General features: G+C 32.3%; 1 protein-coding gene across 3 annotated transcripts in view; it reads left to right on the top strand.

Moving 5' to 3' along the window:
- Window positions 1–18,504, top strand: part of OTUD4 (OTU deubiquitinase 4) — a 47,610-nt gene that overhangs the window by 14,049 nt on the left and 15,057 nt on the right. For 2 of the 3 annotated variants that reach the window (XM_031943122.1, XM_031943123.1), the window contains exons 5-14: window positions 376–448; window positions 1,296–1,377; window positions 1,807–1,948; window positions 5,922–5,979; window positions 6,300–6,417; window positions 6,517–6,581; window positions 9,517–9,608; window positions 10,565–10,686; window positions 10,801–10,984; window positions 18,213–18,375. In XM_031943122.1, the coding sequence (XP_031798982.1) occupies window positions 376–448; window positions 1,296–1,377; window positions 1,807–1,948; window positions 5,922–5,979; window positions 6,300–6,417; window positions 6,517–6,581; window positions 9,517–9,608; window positions 10,565–10,686; window positions 10,801–10,984; window positions 18,213–18,375 (1,099 nt within the window). The remainder of the gene's footprint in view (window positions 1–375; window positions 449–1,295; window positions 1,378–1,806; window positions 1,949–5,921; window positions 5,980–6,299; window positions 6,418–6,516; window positions 6,582–9,516; window positions 9,609–10,564; window positions 10,687–10,800; window positions 10,985–18,212; window positions 18,376–18,504) is intronic. The other variant, XM_031943124.1, reaches the window with a different exon arrangement.

Raw genomic sequence — 18,504 nt, 5'->3', positions numbered from 1 at the left:
CATCAACCTTAGACAGCTAGATATCATCCCACATGACCAGAGCAAGTAGTAGTCTATGTTATGAGAAATGAGATGTACTGAACATTCTCTGATTGTGTGTTTCCCTAAGTGGGAAGAATAATTTCTCCTCCCATCCCCTCATTTTTTTTAAATAATGGTTTCATGTGTTTCATCTTAGGAATTTCTTCCCCTTTTTGTACAATGTATAAGGAGTCATGGTATTTTTTTTCGATTTTTATTTTTTCTCTCCTGTCACCCCCTGAATTGTTTGCAAAACATGGCAAATTTATATCCTTATCAAACCTGATTCCTTAGAATATTTTCCACAAAACACATTTTTCTGAAATTTTCTAATTTTTGTTTTTTAAATTTCAGGAAAGATTTTGTAATTTATCAGGAACCAAATGCTGCTCCTTCTCATGTAACTGAAAATAACTTTCCTGAAAAGGTACAACTTTTCCTAAATACTCTTATAGACTTTGAGGAAGGGAGCTGCTCAGTTATAGCATAAAATTTTCACGTCATGCATTTTTTTCCTATAACTTTGAGAGATGTCAACATGTAGGTCATAAGTTTTCCAAATTTTTTTTTAAGTTGTTATTAAAAGATAGCCAGCCACCTTTAACTTGAGTATGTCAGTATATACATCTTATTTACAAAATACTATGTTGAATTACACTGACAGCATTAACATTTTAAGTATAGAAAGATAGTGCTACAGAATAGCTCAGTCTTAATGCATTAGGCTGTTTTTATTAAAAGGGTGAATATTACAGTAATCCTAAAGTTATTTGAATATGGAAGACCTTTCATGCAAGAGTGCTGTCTATTAAAAATGTCCCATCTTTTATAGATTATGAAAGTTATAGACACATAAAGAGATAAAAACTGTGTTTATACAGTGCTAAAACCAACATTCATTTTGGTAAAGTCAAGTTTTGATAGGGGAGGGGTCAGGGAAGTAGAGGAAAATTAGTTTGTGGGGGGAAAAATCCTTTTCTGTGACATTTTTACTTGATGGTTTTATTGTTATGTTAACCAGCTTTGCTTTACATAAATCCATGTAATAATGAAAGGAGCTCAAAAAGAAAATAATTTTAAATACTGCCTTTCTAGAGAACTATTATGCTCAAACAGCTATTGCTCTGAACTTTTTCTATGTAATGTGTATGTATGTGATATGATAAATGTTGGAAACTTTTGAATTCCCTTTACAGACAAGCCATTTACTTTGTTGTACAGTAGATTGGGCCACAACATGCACGATTACCAAAATGTATTTTTTCCCTCTTCAGGTATTATTGTGTTTTTCAAATGGAAATCATTATGATATCGTCTATCCCATAAAGTATAAAGACAGTTCTGCTATGTGCCAGTGTAAGTATTGCTATTTTTTGAGTATAACACGGGAATAATTTTATATGAAATATTTTGATTTGTACAGAGTATAACACTTTTATTCTAATGAGATGAAACAAATTATGGAATGCTGCAACCAACTAACATGAAGCTATGTTTGAGTTAGTTTGAATACTTTTTTCTAGAGAAGGATGGTGTGCGTTCATGGAAGCTCATGCATTCTTAACTTTCCAATATTCCCGATTTGGGTGATTTGAATGGAGAAGTTTCAGTGAGCACATTCTGGAAGACACAGGTCCTCATGATAGACCTGGTTGATCAATAGTAGGAGATAACAGAATGAAATCATTTGGGCACCTCTCCATTTCTCACAGTTTTGTACTTGTAAAATAAAAATGACCAAAGTCAATATTCCATTAAGTACATTTATCTGTTTTTCTACTGCAGCTCTCCTTTATGAATTGCTCTACGAGAAGGTATTTAATACAGATGTTAGCAAAATCCTGATGGGGCTAGAACCCTCTGTTGAAATAGTCGAAGAAAATATTGCTAACAGTGAAATATCAGATTCGGAGGAAGAGAGTTGCAAGTAAGAATCTCTTTGAATATAAAATTAATTTTTAAAAAACTGGTATTTTATACAGAAAATAATAGCCACTGATGTAGCTAAGCATTTACAACTCTTAGCATGAATGAGGGTTTTTTCCTTAGTTTTGTGGACATGAATTCTATTAAGATTGGAACCCTGTTTTTATTTTCTAATAGTTGATTAGAAATATATTTCATGTTTTACCCCACAAAAACTTCACAATAATGTCTCTTTGCCTACAGCACCAAAAGCTATAACCAAATCTTTCTTACATATAAAACTGTAGTCATTGTGGTTCTCCTAGTTCATGGGATCAAAGTTCATTATAGAACTGGAAGCAATCTTAGAAATTATCTAACCTCCTAATTTTATGGATTAGAATTCAAAAGATAATAAAGGATTTACCTAAGGTCATATGGCTAATAAGTAATTGAAGTTTGAGTCTAGATACTAAGATTCCAAATCTATGATACCTGATTTTTTTCTTAATTAAAAAAATTGGTTAGCTTTCTAATAAAAGATCAATTTAATTATATGTCAAATTTAATACAATGTGAACTTAATTTGTACATCACATAATATAGATGCACCCATTACTTGTGCTCTTTTGATTCTTCAACCGTTCATATGAATCATTCATTTGGGTTTTCTCCATCTACCACTTGAGTAATTTATAGCTCACTCCAAAAAAATGGTACTAGAAACGTTTTTGCTTATATGGAGCCATTCTGTCATGGATATCCTTGGAATATAAGCTTTGGAAGGGGATTGCTGGGTTAAAGAATATTTATGGTTTAATAATTATATGGCGAATTAGTGTGCCTGCCTTCCCACATCTTTATCAAAGATGACCAGAATTGTGGGTGGGAAAGTGAAAAATATCTCCTTTCATTTTTGCAATTCTTCTGTTCATTTTGTAGCAGTTCTTGTCCTTTCCTTGGTTGTAATTTTATTTTTATTGAATACTAAGTTGATACTTTCCCTTGCTTCCTGATTTTACTTAGTCTAGAGATTTTTACTTTTTAATTAGTACCAGATATTTATGGTGCCTGTCCATGTATAATCAAACACAACACATTCCTACATTGGTCATGTCCAAAAAATAAATGTCTTAATCTGTACTTTGAATCTATTATCTTTCTATGTTTATGGGATTTGTATTTATCAGGTTAAGGCTTTAAAAATAATTTGTCTTCATAATGTTATTATGTAAATAATTTGTTTTCTCTGCATTGGTTCATACAAATCTTTCTAGGATTTTCTGAAAGTGTCCTTATATTTTTACAGTATTATTTATGTCCCATTCATAGGACATATGGCATGAAAGAATTGCTATAAATATTTTTGTACATGTAGGACCTTTTTCTTTCTTTGATCTCTTTATAGAACTAGTAATATTTCACTGCATCAAAGGGGATGTAGGTATGGTTGTTGGGTGCAAGAATATATCATTCGTATGTACATATGTGGTGGGTGAGTGTTTATCATATAATGTGTGCATATATTTGATACACACACAAATACAGAATTTAGCGCTTTGAGCAGTTTCAGATTGATTTCCAAAATGGCTAGCCCAGTTTACCACTTAACTAACAATTTATTAAAGTGTCTGTGTTCTCATAGTTCTGTTAGCATTTGTCATTTTCCTATTTGTCCATTTTGTCAATCTTCAGAATTGTTTACATTTGTTGGTTTTAATTGGATTCAGAGTATTTTTTGTTTCCATATGGCTTTTGAAAGTTTGGAATTTTTCATCTGAAAATTGCCTGTTTGTATTCTTTGACAATTTATAAATTGAGGGATGGCTCTTGAGATGATAAATTTGATCAGTTCTCTTTATATCTTAGAAATGAGAACTCATGGAGAAACTTAATTAAAAGAATTTTTTTCCCCATACAACTTTTTTCTCTTCAAATTTTAGTGGCATTGGTTTTATTTGTGCAAAACTTTTTAATTTTATGGGATCAGAATTGTCCTTTTTACCTTGTTTGATTCTCTATTCCTTATTCGGTTATGAACATTTCTTCTATCCACAAATCTGATAAGTATTTTCTTTCTTAATTCTCCCCATTTCTTCATGATATCACTGTGTTTGTGTCATGTATCCATTTTAGCTTATCTTGATGGATGATGTAAAATAATTGGTTCATACCTAATTTCTGCCAGGACACTGTCCAGTTTTCTCAGCAGTTTTTGTTGAATAAATTAATTCTCCCAATAAGAGTCTTAAGGTTCTCCAAACCATTAAATTACCTTCAAAAAATTGTTTTCCCTTTAGATTTTCAATAGTTTGGTTTTATTTGATTGACCAATTCTTCCAGCTTTAATTCCTGAATTTGGGCTTTATGCCTCCTTTTTCTATGTTGCTCTTATGGCTGACTTGGACTGCAGTTCTGGGAAGGAGGATGTCTCGTTAAGACTTTCTCTTTTAGGGGCAGCTAGTTGGTGCAGTGGATAGAGCACCAGCCCTGAAGTCAGGAGGACCTGAGTTCAAATTTGGCCTCAGATATTTCCTAGCTGTGTGACCCATTGCACAAACTTCTGTGTTTTTCTGAAGTAGTCAATTTTTGGGGAGAGGACAGTGCATCCTGCCTCTCAGTCCACTCTTCCCATCTTCAAAATAGATTTTTCTGTGAGACTTCATTGCTTAACAGTTCTATTGAATATGTTTTCATTCAGTTAGATGTATGATTATGTACCTTATCTGAGACCTGTGAATAATGACAATAGGTAGAAATGAATTTTAATACCATTAATTTTTGTTCCATCATTTCTTACATAATGTAACTATTGCTTAGTCTATAACTATTATTTTAAAATTCTCAGATTTTCATTTTTCTTAGCTTACTGGGGGAGGTGGCATTTAAGTTGGGGCAGCATAGTATGTCATATGTGGCTAATCCTAACACGTTTTCTCAGTGAAAATGCAAAGTATTGCAGTGTCTTCCGTGTAGGACAGAGGAGAAATAGAATTATTCCTTGAGAAGGATTTATCTAAGAAAAGGCCTGTTCTCTTCCTTCCTCCCCTCCCCATTCTGATTGTTAGTTCTCTGCCAAAAATTTAGTTAAATCCAAAGTTTGATAGCCCTCCACAGAATTTAATAAATTATTATCTGATCATAGTAACAATAACAAAGCTTACTGAGTGCTTTACAGTTTTAAAATTATTATCTAATTATAGTAATAATAACTAACAAAAAGCACATACTGAGTGCTTTATAGTTGTCTCATTTGATCCTCACAATAAACTCGGGAGATAATTGCTATTATCCCTATTTTCTATATGAAGAAACTGAGGCAAATGGATTAAGTGACTTGCTGAGAGGGACACAGCTAAAAAAGGTTTGAGCACAGATTTGAACTAGAGTCTTCCTGACTTCAGGCCAAGCACTTTCTCCTCTATTGCATACATGAATGAAGTGATGAAATTAAAGTAGTATTTTCAGATACAAGGCAGATTTTATCTGAGTGAAGTCTAAGGGACTCTTCCAGTTCTTAGGTTGTAATGCTTTTTCTTTTTCCAGGTATCAAATATTTTTGAAGTAAATGAGCTGTTGTAGTGGCTTGAAATTCCTTTTCCTAGAAAAGTATTTTTGTTATAATGGCATTTTAATTGATAATGTGACATGTTAAACATTTAAAAAAACAAACTTTTTATGTGTTTTTTTTAATGTTACTTTTACCAAATGATTCTATTTTAATTTCTTTGCTAGTTAATGAGCAGCTGCATTCCCTGAGAATGAAAATCTAAACACAAAAAGCTTTAGATCTTAGTAAGAAAATCATTTTGATAATACCCAACAATATTGCTGGGGTTAGTGTAACTGAGATTCATTTACATTTTGAAGAAGTACACTATGAATTTTCATTATTGTAGAGAAATTAGGTTTGGGGTTTAATAGGATGCAAACTTCTGAAACTTTTGAATGCTTTTATTTGCAGAAAATCCTAATTATGATTGTATTCTTTGTAGGGGTAAAGCTACCACAGTTAATGATATGAATGGATTTAAGTCTCTGTCAGGCAATCAGGTATTTGTTTATAGTTTTAACTTTTTTCATTTAGCTAGTTTTGCAAAAGCATACGAATTTTTAACTTTTCATTTTTCTCCTCTGTGGTAACTTTACAATAGTAATTTTATAAAATTTGGTATCTTAATATTTTGATCTTTAATCATAAAATTGATTTTGTTTTAATGTCACCTACTATTTAAAATTTTATATGTGGTTTCCTAAATTAATAAGTCTTGCCCTCCATTGAATTTCTATTTTTTATTTTGGAATTAGATCTAGAAGTTATATGAGAATTTAATTCAGTATCATATGTATCTTATATTGTTTTGTTTGTTCAGCATCTGAAGAACAATGGAAATTCTACTTGCCTTCCTATATCAAGAAAAGTCCTTAAGTCACTCAACCCGACTGTCTACAGAAATGTGGAATATGAAATCTGGCTACAGTCTAAACAAGGTAAGACTATAAAGTTGCTTATAAGAACATCAGACAAGAGTTTTAATTTGCTTATTAAGCAGAAAACATTATAAATTGTTCTCCTTTTTTTCCCCCCAGCTCAGCAAAAGCGTGATTATTCCATTGCTGCTGGCTTGCAATATGCAGTTGGAGATAAATGCAGAGTAAGTGATCAGGAGGGATGGATATACTTGAGATCGTTAAATTATTGATTTCCAAAAACACTTTTTTTATTGGCTGATTTTTCAAAATGATTTTAGGAATTCAAACCTTTTATGTGCACATTAATAGCTTGAAGGTATTAAATAGGTTGTATGAATGCAAGTTTATAAAATGAGAAAATTCTTGTTTTGCTATTGCTAGTACATAAAATCCCATCATCTCTTGTCCTATGACTTAAAAAAGTTGTCTCTGATAATACTTGAGATTTTTTTCTGTTTCCTTAATTTTTTTCTTAGCAAGGGATTCTATCCACTAAGTTCATTGCAATTTGGTCTTATGATTTTTCCTCCTTATGAGGAGGTGTGCTTAGAAATTGTGGACTAGAATTACCATCTAAGGTCTATCAGGAAAGTTTGGGGCGGGGGAGGAAAAAATAACTCAAAATAAAATAATCAATGATTTTCTAATTTACTTCCATCAGAGTGGCAAAATTGACCAAAAAATTGACAAATGTTGGAGGGTCTGCTGGAAAATAGGGACATGGCTACACTACTAGTATAGCTGTGAATTGGTCATCTATTTTGGAAAGCAATCTGGAACTTTGCCCCAAAAGCTACTAAACTCTGTGAGTGTATGTTGAACCAGTAAAATACTTCTAATTCTATACCCCCAAAAGATCACAGACAAAGGAAAATTATTTTATGTACAAAAATATTTATAACTGTTATGTCTGTCATCATATGAATGTGAAGGCATATAAACTGTAGTACATAAGAAATGATGGAGGGAAAAGTTTAAGGGAAACATGGAAAGACATGTATGAATTAATGCAGAGTGAAGTGAGCAGAACCAATATGATTTATACAGTATCAACATTGTGAAGATAAATAAACAGAAGATTTAAGAAATCTGATAAATGGAAATTTTAGAGAATTCATAATGAAATATACCACTCACCTCATCACAGATGATGGATTAGTACAGGCTGAGACAAAAGTTGTTTTTGGTTTGACAAATGTTGGAATTTGTTTTACTAAATTATACATAAGTTATGAGGGCTTCATTTTTCGGTTTGGGAAAGTGGAAGGAAAAAATAATTTGGAAGTAATTTGCTGTCATTTTATAAATCATCTTTTCATTCTGCCTCACATGTGGAGTTCTTTATTCCTGCTAGATGAATTCTAGCTAAACTCTTAACACTTTGCTCCTATTTAGCAATAAAGGCCAATCTGTAAGAATCCACAAACTACTTTGTTAATAACTTATAGTAAGTGGTAGATAGATAGCTTTAGATTTGGGGACAATGTGGTTACCAGGAACTATCTATTTGGTTATCATTAACATTAACCAGTTGAAATATATTAAATGTTTTCTGCATTAATATAAATTATCATTTTCCATTTAATTAACATCTTATAATTAACAGTGGTGTGACTTAATAAGCAGAAAACAGTCTTGGAGCGAGAAAGATCTAGTTCAGGTGTTCTCTGACAGACCAGCTGCGTGTTTATGGGCATTTGCCTTCACTTCTCAATGCCCTTATAACTCTTCCTCTAAGGCTGTAAGTTGTAGAGTTGTTCACTATCTGGATTGGTAAACAAACATTTCATAACACTAACTCTTAGATCCATAGTTTTAAATATGTATTCATGGTATTTTTAGTTAATGGTACTTTATCAGAATCATTTCCGATAAAGTACCATTAACTAAAAATTATACTGGGGCCAAATTTTTCCTCATTATAAATCTTTGATTTTATAAAAATCAATTGTACTGATTTAAAAAATGAAATTTTTTTTTTTGTTTTTTTAATAAGATACGCATACTAAATATCATCATTTTCTTTTTTATTATTATTATAGCTTTTTATTTACAAGATATATGCATGAGTAATTTTTCAGCATTGACAATTGCAAAACCTTTTGTTCCAATTTTTCCCTTCTTTTCCCCCCACCCCCTCCCCTAGATGGCAGGTAAACCAATATGTTAAATTATTAAATAGTTAAATATGTTAAAGTATATGTTAAATACAATATATGTATACATATCCATACAGTTATTTTGCTGTACAAGAAGAATCGGACTTTGAAATAATGTACAATTAACCTGTGAAGGAAATCAAAAATTTAAGCAGACAAAAACAGAGGGATTGGAAATGCTATGTAGTGGTTCACACTCATTTCCCAGAGTTCTTTCTCTGGGTGTAGCTGGTTCTATTCATTATTGAACAAATGGAACTGATTTGGTTCATCTCATTGTTGAAGAGAGAGAGTCAGATCCATCAGAATTGATCATCATATGGTATTGTTGTTGAAGTATATAATGATGTCCTGGTCCTGCTCTTTTCACTCAGCATCAGTTCATATAAGTCTCTCCAAGTCTTTCTGAAATCATCCTGTTGATCATTTCTTACAGAATAATAATCATAACATTCATATATCACAAGTTATTCAGCCATTCTCCAATTGATGGGCATCCACTCAGTCTCCAGTTTCTAGCCACTACAAAGAGGAATGCCATAAACTAAATATCAACATTTTCAAGAGTGATTTGCTTTAACTTAATTCCTAGTAGCAACAGATGTGAGAGTCAGTTTGGTTATTAAAGTCTTTTAAAAGTTGTGTTTAGACACACATTAAATTTCCAACATATTGATTATTGAAAGCTAAACGGAAAAAGACACATTTCTGCTTAATTCATATGAAAAATGCAACATTTTTTATTTGATTTAGTGATTTGAACAGGCTGGCTGATTTATTCATTGCTTTTCTTCTGTAGGCTTTGGCAATAAGTAGATGATCTGAAGTATTTTTGCTTTCATTGACATTCCTTTTTATAGCTAGATTTAAAAGACCCACTTATAAAAAAGAAGTAAAATTATTTTTAAGAGTACTTAAAGGAATTGTGAAATTTGCATCTTTTTCTCTTATTCTACAGGTAGGTTTAGATCACAATGGGAAGTTTCAAAATACAGATACTCAAGAACGTAATGAGAATGGACCAGTATTTGTGGAAGAGGTTGGAGGGAAGTAAGTTTAGGTTTCTTGTGATGGCAATTTATGTATAATTTAGCATAATGTATGTATGCCTTGGGAGAGGGGGGTTATCAGTAAAAGGAATTCCCAGTGAAGACTGTAAATGGATAATTGCTTTGCACATTATAGTCTCATATGTTTATAAGTAGTAATTTAGATGTCAGTTTTTTGTAGATGTAACTATCTATATCTAGCCCTATCCAGGTAGAATGTCTGACCTGGAGATAGGAAGACTTATCTTTCTGAGTTCAAACATGGCCTTTCAACACATACTAAACCCATTGTCTCAGTTTCTTTATCTGTAAAAATGAACTGAAGAAGAAAATATCAAATTATTCCAGTATCTTTGCCAAGAAAACGCCAAATGGTGTCCTAAAGATCAAAATTGGCTGTACAACAACATCTGTTTAAGAGTGTCATTACTTAAGGCTAAAGAGAAAAGAAATTGTGATTGATTTTCACATTGACAGATTCTCTGCCAAACTTTTAAAAAAGGAGAACTCTAATGCAACTTTGTAGTGAGTAATGTACGGAATACTTATTCACATATTGTCACAATTTGTGGTCTTACATCAAAATATCATTAGCTATTTTTTAAAATAAATTTTCTGATTGTCACTTTTCAATTTGACTCGATAGCACAGTTAAGTTCAAAAATGTGCTGTTAACTTTTTGTTAATGTGGTTGTCTAGTATTTCAATTTTATTTTGTACTATTAAACTATGAAAATTTATTATGGAAACTACTTAAGCACATCTGAACTGGTATATAGTTTTTAAAATTACTGAGTTCTAACTTTAAACTACCCCCCTACAAACAGCAAATTAGTAAAATTTCATATTTGGGGGGGTGGTAGTCAACTAAAAATAAAATGTGAAGATGCTGCCTTTTAAAAATTCCAACTAAAATAGCCTACATAACATCTTTTTCATTCTTTTTGTTCCTCTAAGACGTTCCTCACAAAAGAGCCTGAAATCTCTTCAGCAGGCATCTTCTACAGAAGGTTGGAATATGGTGTCTTCGGGAAAGAAGATGAAAAAACCTGCTGCTGGTGGACAGCATTTTCAACCTGGTAAGAACCTCCTCTCTCCTCTCATGCCATCTGTTATTCTCTTCTTTCAGTTTTCATGAGTCATAGAGTTTTCTGCTGGAATTATTACACCTTTCTTCTTGGATTTTGTCACAGACATAGATTGCAGAGGGCCAAAGAATCCAAATAAGCCAATAAAAACCCCATCAACACTACCTCCTCGACTTCAGCATGTAGGAACTCGGCAGCATACATATTCATGCCAGTCTTCTGGGTTACAGTCTCAGTTGCCCTCAAATGAGCACAAAACACAGAGCAGGACTTCTTCACAGATTCTCAGGTAAAGCTTTGATTCAAAATAAATAGAAAATAAGTTATTTTTTGTGATTTAAAAATCCTTTATTACAAGAGTAGAAGTTTTTGAAATTTCACAATTTCATTTCTTTGTGGTAATCTTTAATCTTGTTAGAGATTTAAAAAAAATTTCTCCCCAAATTTTTTCCTTTCTAAAACTTGACATTTTTCTGGATGAGAGAGGAATTGATTATATAACAGGAGTTCTAGAATTTTTGTTTACTTTTTGAAATATTACCTTTTTTATAAATTAATTTTGGAATTCTAGTAGTTTGGTTTATACAGAGATTGGAAATGGAACATAATATTAAGTGAGCAATAGTGAAGGGGGGGGGGAGGGCAAGTTCGTCAGACTGACGTGTGTGAAGGGGAGAAATCCAAGCCTAGAAAGGTAAATTTGAGCAAGTTGTGAAGTGTTTTAAGCATCAAAAGTTTGTATTTAGTTCAGGAGGTAATAGAGCCACTAGAATTTATTGATTAGAAGTACTGGACTACACAAAATGTTTGCTCAAGTTTGGGGGTTATATGGTATTGCATTCTTTACAGAAGAATATGCAACATTTTTAGGTAGCCAATTGGAGAATTAAAATCAGGTGATAATATAAGAAAAATTAATTTAATATAGAACACTGTTTCCACTTAGTTACATTTCTGAAAGTGCTTTGTATACTGTCATTTTTCACAATGTTCCATTAAAATATAAAAGTAATTTTAAAAAAACCTCTATCTTTTAAGGATCTATTGAACATTATATAAAATATGTAATGTCTTAATCTGTTTTAGTTTGTAGGTCAAAAGTATGAGGTTTCACCTATTTTGCTTGCTCTGTATTAATATGTTTTGTTTTGGCTTATTAGTCCTTTTTAATACCCAGTTTTTTCTTTGTCCATTCTTAAAACAAAGGACCCCTCTTCTAAAGAGTTGGAAAGGAGGCATATATGATAGCATCAGGTTACATGATCTTGTTAAGTATTTGCACAGAAGTAGCAACATGAAAATATTTCTAATCTTTACATTGATATCTGTTGATATCAGCATATTTCATGATACCCACTGACTTCGGTCATGTGAATGATGACATTAAAAAATGTTAGAAAATATGGGTGTCGGGATAAGCAGTGAAAGAGAGACCACAGAGAAGCTTCCTATAAATCATGAATGTTTTCTTTGGGATATTAATATTTGGCTCTAGGTGTAGTAAATGCTGAACCACAGTAAAGATCTATGCAATGAAGGCATCCTTGACAACGATATTTTTAGGAACAGTCTGAAGTCCAAAGCAGTAATAAGAAAGATTAGATTTTTGTCATTAAACAAAATCCTCCTTTTTTTTTTTTAATTACAAAAAAAGAAACTTTTCATTCACTAAAGTAAAATACCTCCTTGAAAGCCTTCTAAATTCCAAAAGGTGTTTCCTTTGCAAGCATTAAAATTATGCAAGATTTATTGAGATACAAAGCTTTAACTTACTTATCATGAGTGAGGCAAAAAGCCAAAAGAATGCTTACCAAAGTTGTGTTTTAAAGGAGAAATAGCACAGAATTCAAGTAAAAGAATGATTCCCCTAAAGGTGGTGAAGTTCTCTACTTCAACAGTGCAGAATTTTTTATACAAAGAATTGCATAATCATTCGAAAGGGTTTGTTTTATCCACCCATAAGAATGATGTATTATGTAGAATATGACTTGCACGAGATGGGCAACCTATTGAACTCATGTGTACTTACCTTGATAACTGAAAAAAGACTTATTAAAACTGGAGGAAGAGGAGAATAGGTTGAATTGCTTATGGGGAGTTATAGCACTTCTTTAACTATTTGAAACTTCTCCCGGAAATAAAAAAAAAATTCTCTCTTTCTGTGACTCCTCTTTCCCTGTCTCATGTCTTTTTGTCTCTGTCTCTTTCTCTCTCTCTTTCTCTCTCCCTCCCTCTCTCCCTCCCTCTCCCTCTCCCTCTCCCTCTCCCTCTCCCTCTCCCTCTCCCTCTCCCTCTCCCTCTTCCTCTCTCCTTCCCAGTGGTATTTGTATGGCCTGTGAGTTTTATAACATTGGTCTCTGAACAATTAAAATTGACTTTGAAGGCAATAGGAGGCAGGGCATGTGGGGTATATTAGCAGGCAGCAACATTTATTGCTAAGGACCAGAGCCAAAGTAAAACAAATCAAAGAAATATTTTTAAAATGTGTATGTGTGGTCCTCTAGTGTGAACCTATGGAACACATAATTGTAGTCTAATATTATTGGATCAAGTTACATATTCATCAGAGGACTAAAATGGTAAATATTTTCAGTTAAAATGCAGGGTTTTAGATGTTTGGCAAAAAAAAAAAACCATACTTAGTAAGATTTTGGAAAATCTTTAACATTTATGGCAAAGTAAAGCAGAAGGGCATTGTCACTTGTTAGGTAATATTTCAGGTTTGTTTCTAGTTTTTGATCCTTTTTTAAAAAACATTTTATAAACCTTGTGGATATTACTGTCAGTCCTACTACAATCTTACTTAGAAATGCTAGTAATGGAGTAATAATCAGCATTGGCAAATTTGAATGTATATTGGTTTAAATTTAATACCAGGTGATTTAAATTAAGTGCATGCCAATTTTTAAAAAAATAGTTGCCAAAGCTTAATTTAGTACTGTTAGCCCATAATTTTTTTAACTCACAGTTTTCATCTTTGTTTTTAAAGTATGAGTGTTGTCAAATTCAAATAGAAACAGAGGCCACCAAACTATACATGAGGATCCCTATGAATGCATATTGGCTTAGAAAACCACATATTAATATATGCATGTTTTATTTAATTTGATAATTACCAACTATATTTTAATCTGATTTAAATGCATTTGGGAGTTGCAGGGATAATTTACAGTTTGACACTTGATGTAAAGTGTTAAAAATTTTTTGGTCTCAGAATAAATGAAATGTAGATTGCATGTAGCATCTAAATCCTTGAAGGAAAAGGATTCATTAGCAATCTACATGCCAGTGTAGGAAAAAGTTAAATGAATTGCAAGAGAAAATAGAAAATAAAAGTATAGTAGTTTGGGGAGACCTTGGTTTAAACCCTTTAACTATAAATCTAACTTAAAAAATGAGAAGATTACTCCAAGTCCATTGCTCTGTCCACTGAGCCACTTAGAAATATTTCATTAAGTGCATGTTTTTCTGGTCATAATGTAGTAAATTCAATGAACTACTTTTTGAAGAATAAATCAAAAATTAGTTTAAGGAAACTAAATCTAATGAGGGCAGCTAAGTGGCTCAGTGGGTAGAGCAGTGGATCTGGAGTCAGGAAAAAATCATCTTAATGAGTTCAAATTTAGCTCTAGATATTATATACTTCTGGATAAGTCACCTTTAACCTGTTTGTCTCAGTTTCCTGTAAATGAGTTGGAGAAAGAAATGGGCAAATTATTCCAATAAGACATAATTGAAACAACTAAACAAACTGATCTAATCCTACAAAATGAGTGGGCCAAAAAACAAATCATAGAAACAGTTAATTTCATTAAAAGTGATGATAGCAGGGAGTCAAAATTTGTTGGATACAGCCAAAGTCATACTTCAGGGAAAGTTTTTGTAAATGTTATTACATCAGTAAAAGAGAGCAGATCAACATATTGGACATTGAACTAAAAACAGTTAGAAAGTTAACAACTTAAAAACCCCAAGTTAAACACCAAAATAGAAATTCTGAAAATCAGGAGAGATCAATAAACTGAAGTGTTTTTTTTTTAAATTGAACTAATAAAACTGGAAGCTTATTGGGAAGAAGAGGGATTGGCTAATAAGAAAACCAAATTACCAATATCAAAAATGAAGAAAAAAATTGCATTCACATCTAATGATAATGAGATAAAATTATTAGGAGCTATTTTTCCCAGGTAGATACCAGTAAAGTTTAAAATCTTAACTGAAGTGAATTAACATTTACAAAATTTAAAATCATGCCTAGATAATCTTATTTTAGAAAAATGAATTGAACTTCCCTAAAGAGGGGGCAAAAAAAAACAAACAAACAAACAAACAAACCACAACCCATCAAGACTAGTGGATTTACAAGTGACTTTTACTTACTAAATATTTAATGAATAATTAGTTGCAATACTGTGTAAAGCAGGGGTCCTCAAACTATGCCCGAGCCAGATGTGGCAGCTGAGGATGATTATCCCCCTCACCCAGGACTATGAAGTTTCTTTATTTAAAGCCCACAAAACAAAGCTTTTGTTTTTACTGTAGTCTGGCCCTCCAATAGTCTGAGGGACAGTGAACTGGCCCCCTATTTAAAAAGTTTGAGGACCCCTGGTATAGAGGATAAAATATTTGGGATAACCAGGAACTATATCAACATGATCTAAAAACATTTTTCACACAAACAAAAGATTAGATTATTAGGGAATTATTAATTGCTCATGAATAGTCTGCACTATAATAAAAAATGATAATTCTACCTAAATTATTTTATTTTTTCGGTATCATAGTAATGAAACTTATAAAATGACTTTATAAAACTAGAAAAGAAATCGTAAAGTTATTGTGGGAGAACAAAGATCAGAAATATCAAGGGGGGAAAAAGTAAGGGAAGGTGCCCTAATAATACCAGATCTCAACCTACACAACAGAGTGGTTAATCATCAAAACTGTCTGATACTGGATAAGAAATAGCCTGACTGTGGCAAAGATTAGGTATATTATATAGAGAAACAAATGAGCATAATAACTTAGTGTTCAATAAGCTCATCAATCCTTGGGCAAGAATTTTTCTATTTCAGTCATTTCATTGGTCCTATTCTTTGTAATCCTGTTTTTGGGATTTTCTTGGCAAAGACACTGGTTTATCATTTCCTTCTTCAGCCTAGATGAGGAAACTGAGACAAACAGGGATAATTAAATGACTTGCCCAGGATCACATGTCTAATTGTCTGAGGCCATATTTGAACTGAGGAAGATGAGCCTTCCTCATTACAAGGCAGTAATCAATTCACTCTATCACCTAGTTGTTCTTGGGGCAAAAGCTTAATATTTGACAAAAACTGTTGGGAAAATTGAAAAGGAATTTTGGCAGAAACTTAAGCTATATAGACCCACATTTGTACATATACTCAAAATAGACATATGTTTGTAGAAAGGATATATACACCAGTGGAATATGGAAGAAATTACTTTAGATTTGGATTGGAGAGAAATTCTTCTTCTTTTTTTTAATAGCTTTTTATTTACAAGTTATATGCATGGGTAATTTTACAGCATCGACAATTGCCAAACCTTTTGTTCCAATTTTTCCCCTCCTTCCCCTCATCCCCTCCCCTAAGATGACAGGATGACCAATACATGTTAAATATATTAAAGTATAAATTAAATACAAAATAAGTATACATGACCAAACAGTTATTTTGCTGTACAAAAAGAATTGGACTCTAAAATATTGTACAATTAGCCTGTGAAGGAAATCAAAAATGCAGGCAGGCAAAAATATAGGGATTGGGAATTCAATGTAATGGTTCTTAGTCATCTCCCAGAGTTCTTTCACTGGGTGTAGCTGGTTCAGTTCATTACTGCTCCATTGGAACTGATTTGGTTCATCTCATTGCTGAAGATGGTCAGGCCCATCAGAATTAATCATCATATAGTATTGTTGTTGATGGAGAGAAATTCTTGAGCAAACTTACATTACCATCAAATAAAATGTATAATTCTGATTATTTGAAATTTAGAAGTTTCACTCAAAACCAAAGTAGCCGAGATCAGAAGAAAATCAGGAAAAATTTCATAGCAATGAAAGTCTCGTTTCTAAAATATGTAGGTAACAGTCAGATTTATAAAAATAAGAGCCATTCACCATTTGACAAATGGTCAAAGGAGATGGCTATGCAGTTTTTAGAACAAAGTATCAAAGCTATCAGTAGATATATGAAAAATAATATAAATCACTAAGAGAAATTCAAATTAGAACAGCTTTGAGGTAACTATCTCACACTCATCAGGTTGGTGAAAATAAACAAATCCTGGAGAGGATGTGATTAAAACAGGTACACAATACACTATTGGTCCAACCATTGTGGACAGTAATTTGTCATTGCCCAAAACTCTTTTGGTCTATAGATATCCTTAAATCACTGATACTGGGATTTTAAATAAATTTGGTTATAGTGAACCATTTTTATATTACAGAGTGTGTTAATGGGGCAGGATTTAAAGTCAGAAAGAAGACCTGGTTAATTTTCTTAATAAGGAAACTCATTATGACCATAGACCATTGATTGTGGTACTTAATTGAAGTGGTATAATTCTTTTACACTCAGGAAATTGCCCTCACATGATAAATCACAGGAATGGATCAAAAAAAATTACAGTACTGTACATATAAGGGTATTTGTTTTTCTTTCCCTTTTTTTCTTTAGGGATTTTAATGTCTATATCATCTTCATTTGCAAATATGTACTCTTTCTTGGTGGTGTAGTGACAAACTAACAAATATGGTTTTTACATTTTTCGAATTTAAAGTATATTTACAGAACATTTCTTAGTGCAAGTGTTACATTTGAGTTTGAGATTTGAACTTGTTCGCCTCAAAATTAAAGCAGTTAGTATTTAATAACTGTATAAAAAGGATTTAATGCTGTAGAAAAGTTTTTTAAAAGATACGTTTTCTTCTAAAATTTTTTGTCTTAAATTTAGATTAATTTTAGGCAAGTTCACTTTAAAAATTTTTTTTTTAAAGAACACACAGGGCTCTCTTCAACAATGAGATGGTTCAAACCAGTTCCAGTTGTTCAGTAAAGAAGAGAATCAGCTACATCCAGAGAAAGAACTATGGGAAATGAGTGTGGACCACAACATAGCATTTCCACTCTTTCTGTTATTGTTTGCTTGCATTTTTGTTTTCCTTCTTAGGTTTTTTTCTTTGTAAATCCGATTTTTATTGTACAGCAAGATAACTGTATAAGTATGTTTACATATTTTGGATTGAAGGAGGAGAAAAGTTGGAACAGAAGATTTTGCAAGGGTCAGTGTTGAAAAATTACTCATGCATATGTTTTGTAAATAAGAAGCTATTTTTTAAAAAAAAAGAACACTCAGGGAAGCTAGATGAATACTGAACATCAGAATGAAAAAAAGTGAGAATTCAACTTTTGCTGTGTGTTACAAAGAGTGGTTTTTGGAACTCGGTCTGTTTTACCAGCTTTTTTGAATAACCAAAATTTCCCTTACAGAAAAGTAGAACGTGAGAGAATTGAGGATTCAGACCACATTGGCAGAGATGGGAGTCATTTTGGCCTTTCTCCAGAGGAGCGAAGAGAAAGGGAAGCTTTTGAAGAATCACGTTTATTGTATGAAATTCAGCACAGAGACGAACAGGCTTTTCCAGCCCTCTCTGTACGTATAAACAATAATGAAAAGAGTTCTCATTTCTCAGTTTTTCCTCACATATTTCTTCTTTCATGTGATCATAGAATTCTAGACTTAGCAGGGATCTTAACCATAATCTAATGTAACTACCTCATT

The sequence above is a fragment of the Sarcophilus harrisii genome, chromosome 6, assembly GCF_902635505.1.
Source record: "Sarcophilus harrisii chromosome 6, mSarHar1.11, whole genome shotgun sequence".
Classification (NCBI taxonomy): domain Eukaryota; kingdom Metazoa; phylum Chordata; class Mammalia; order Dasyuromorphia; family Dasyuridae; genus Sarcophilus; species Sarcophilus harrisii.
This window is presented reverse-complemented; position numbering and strand designations above follow the sequence as displayed.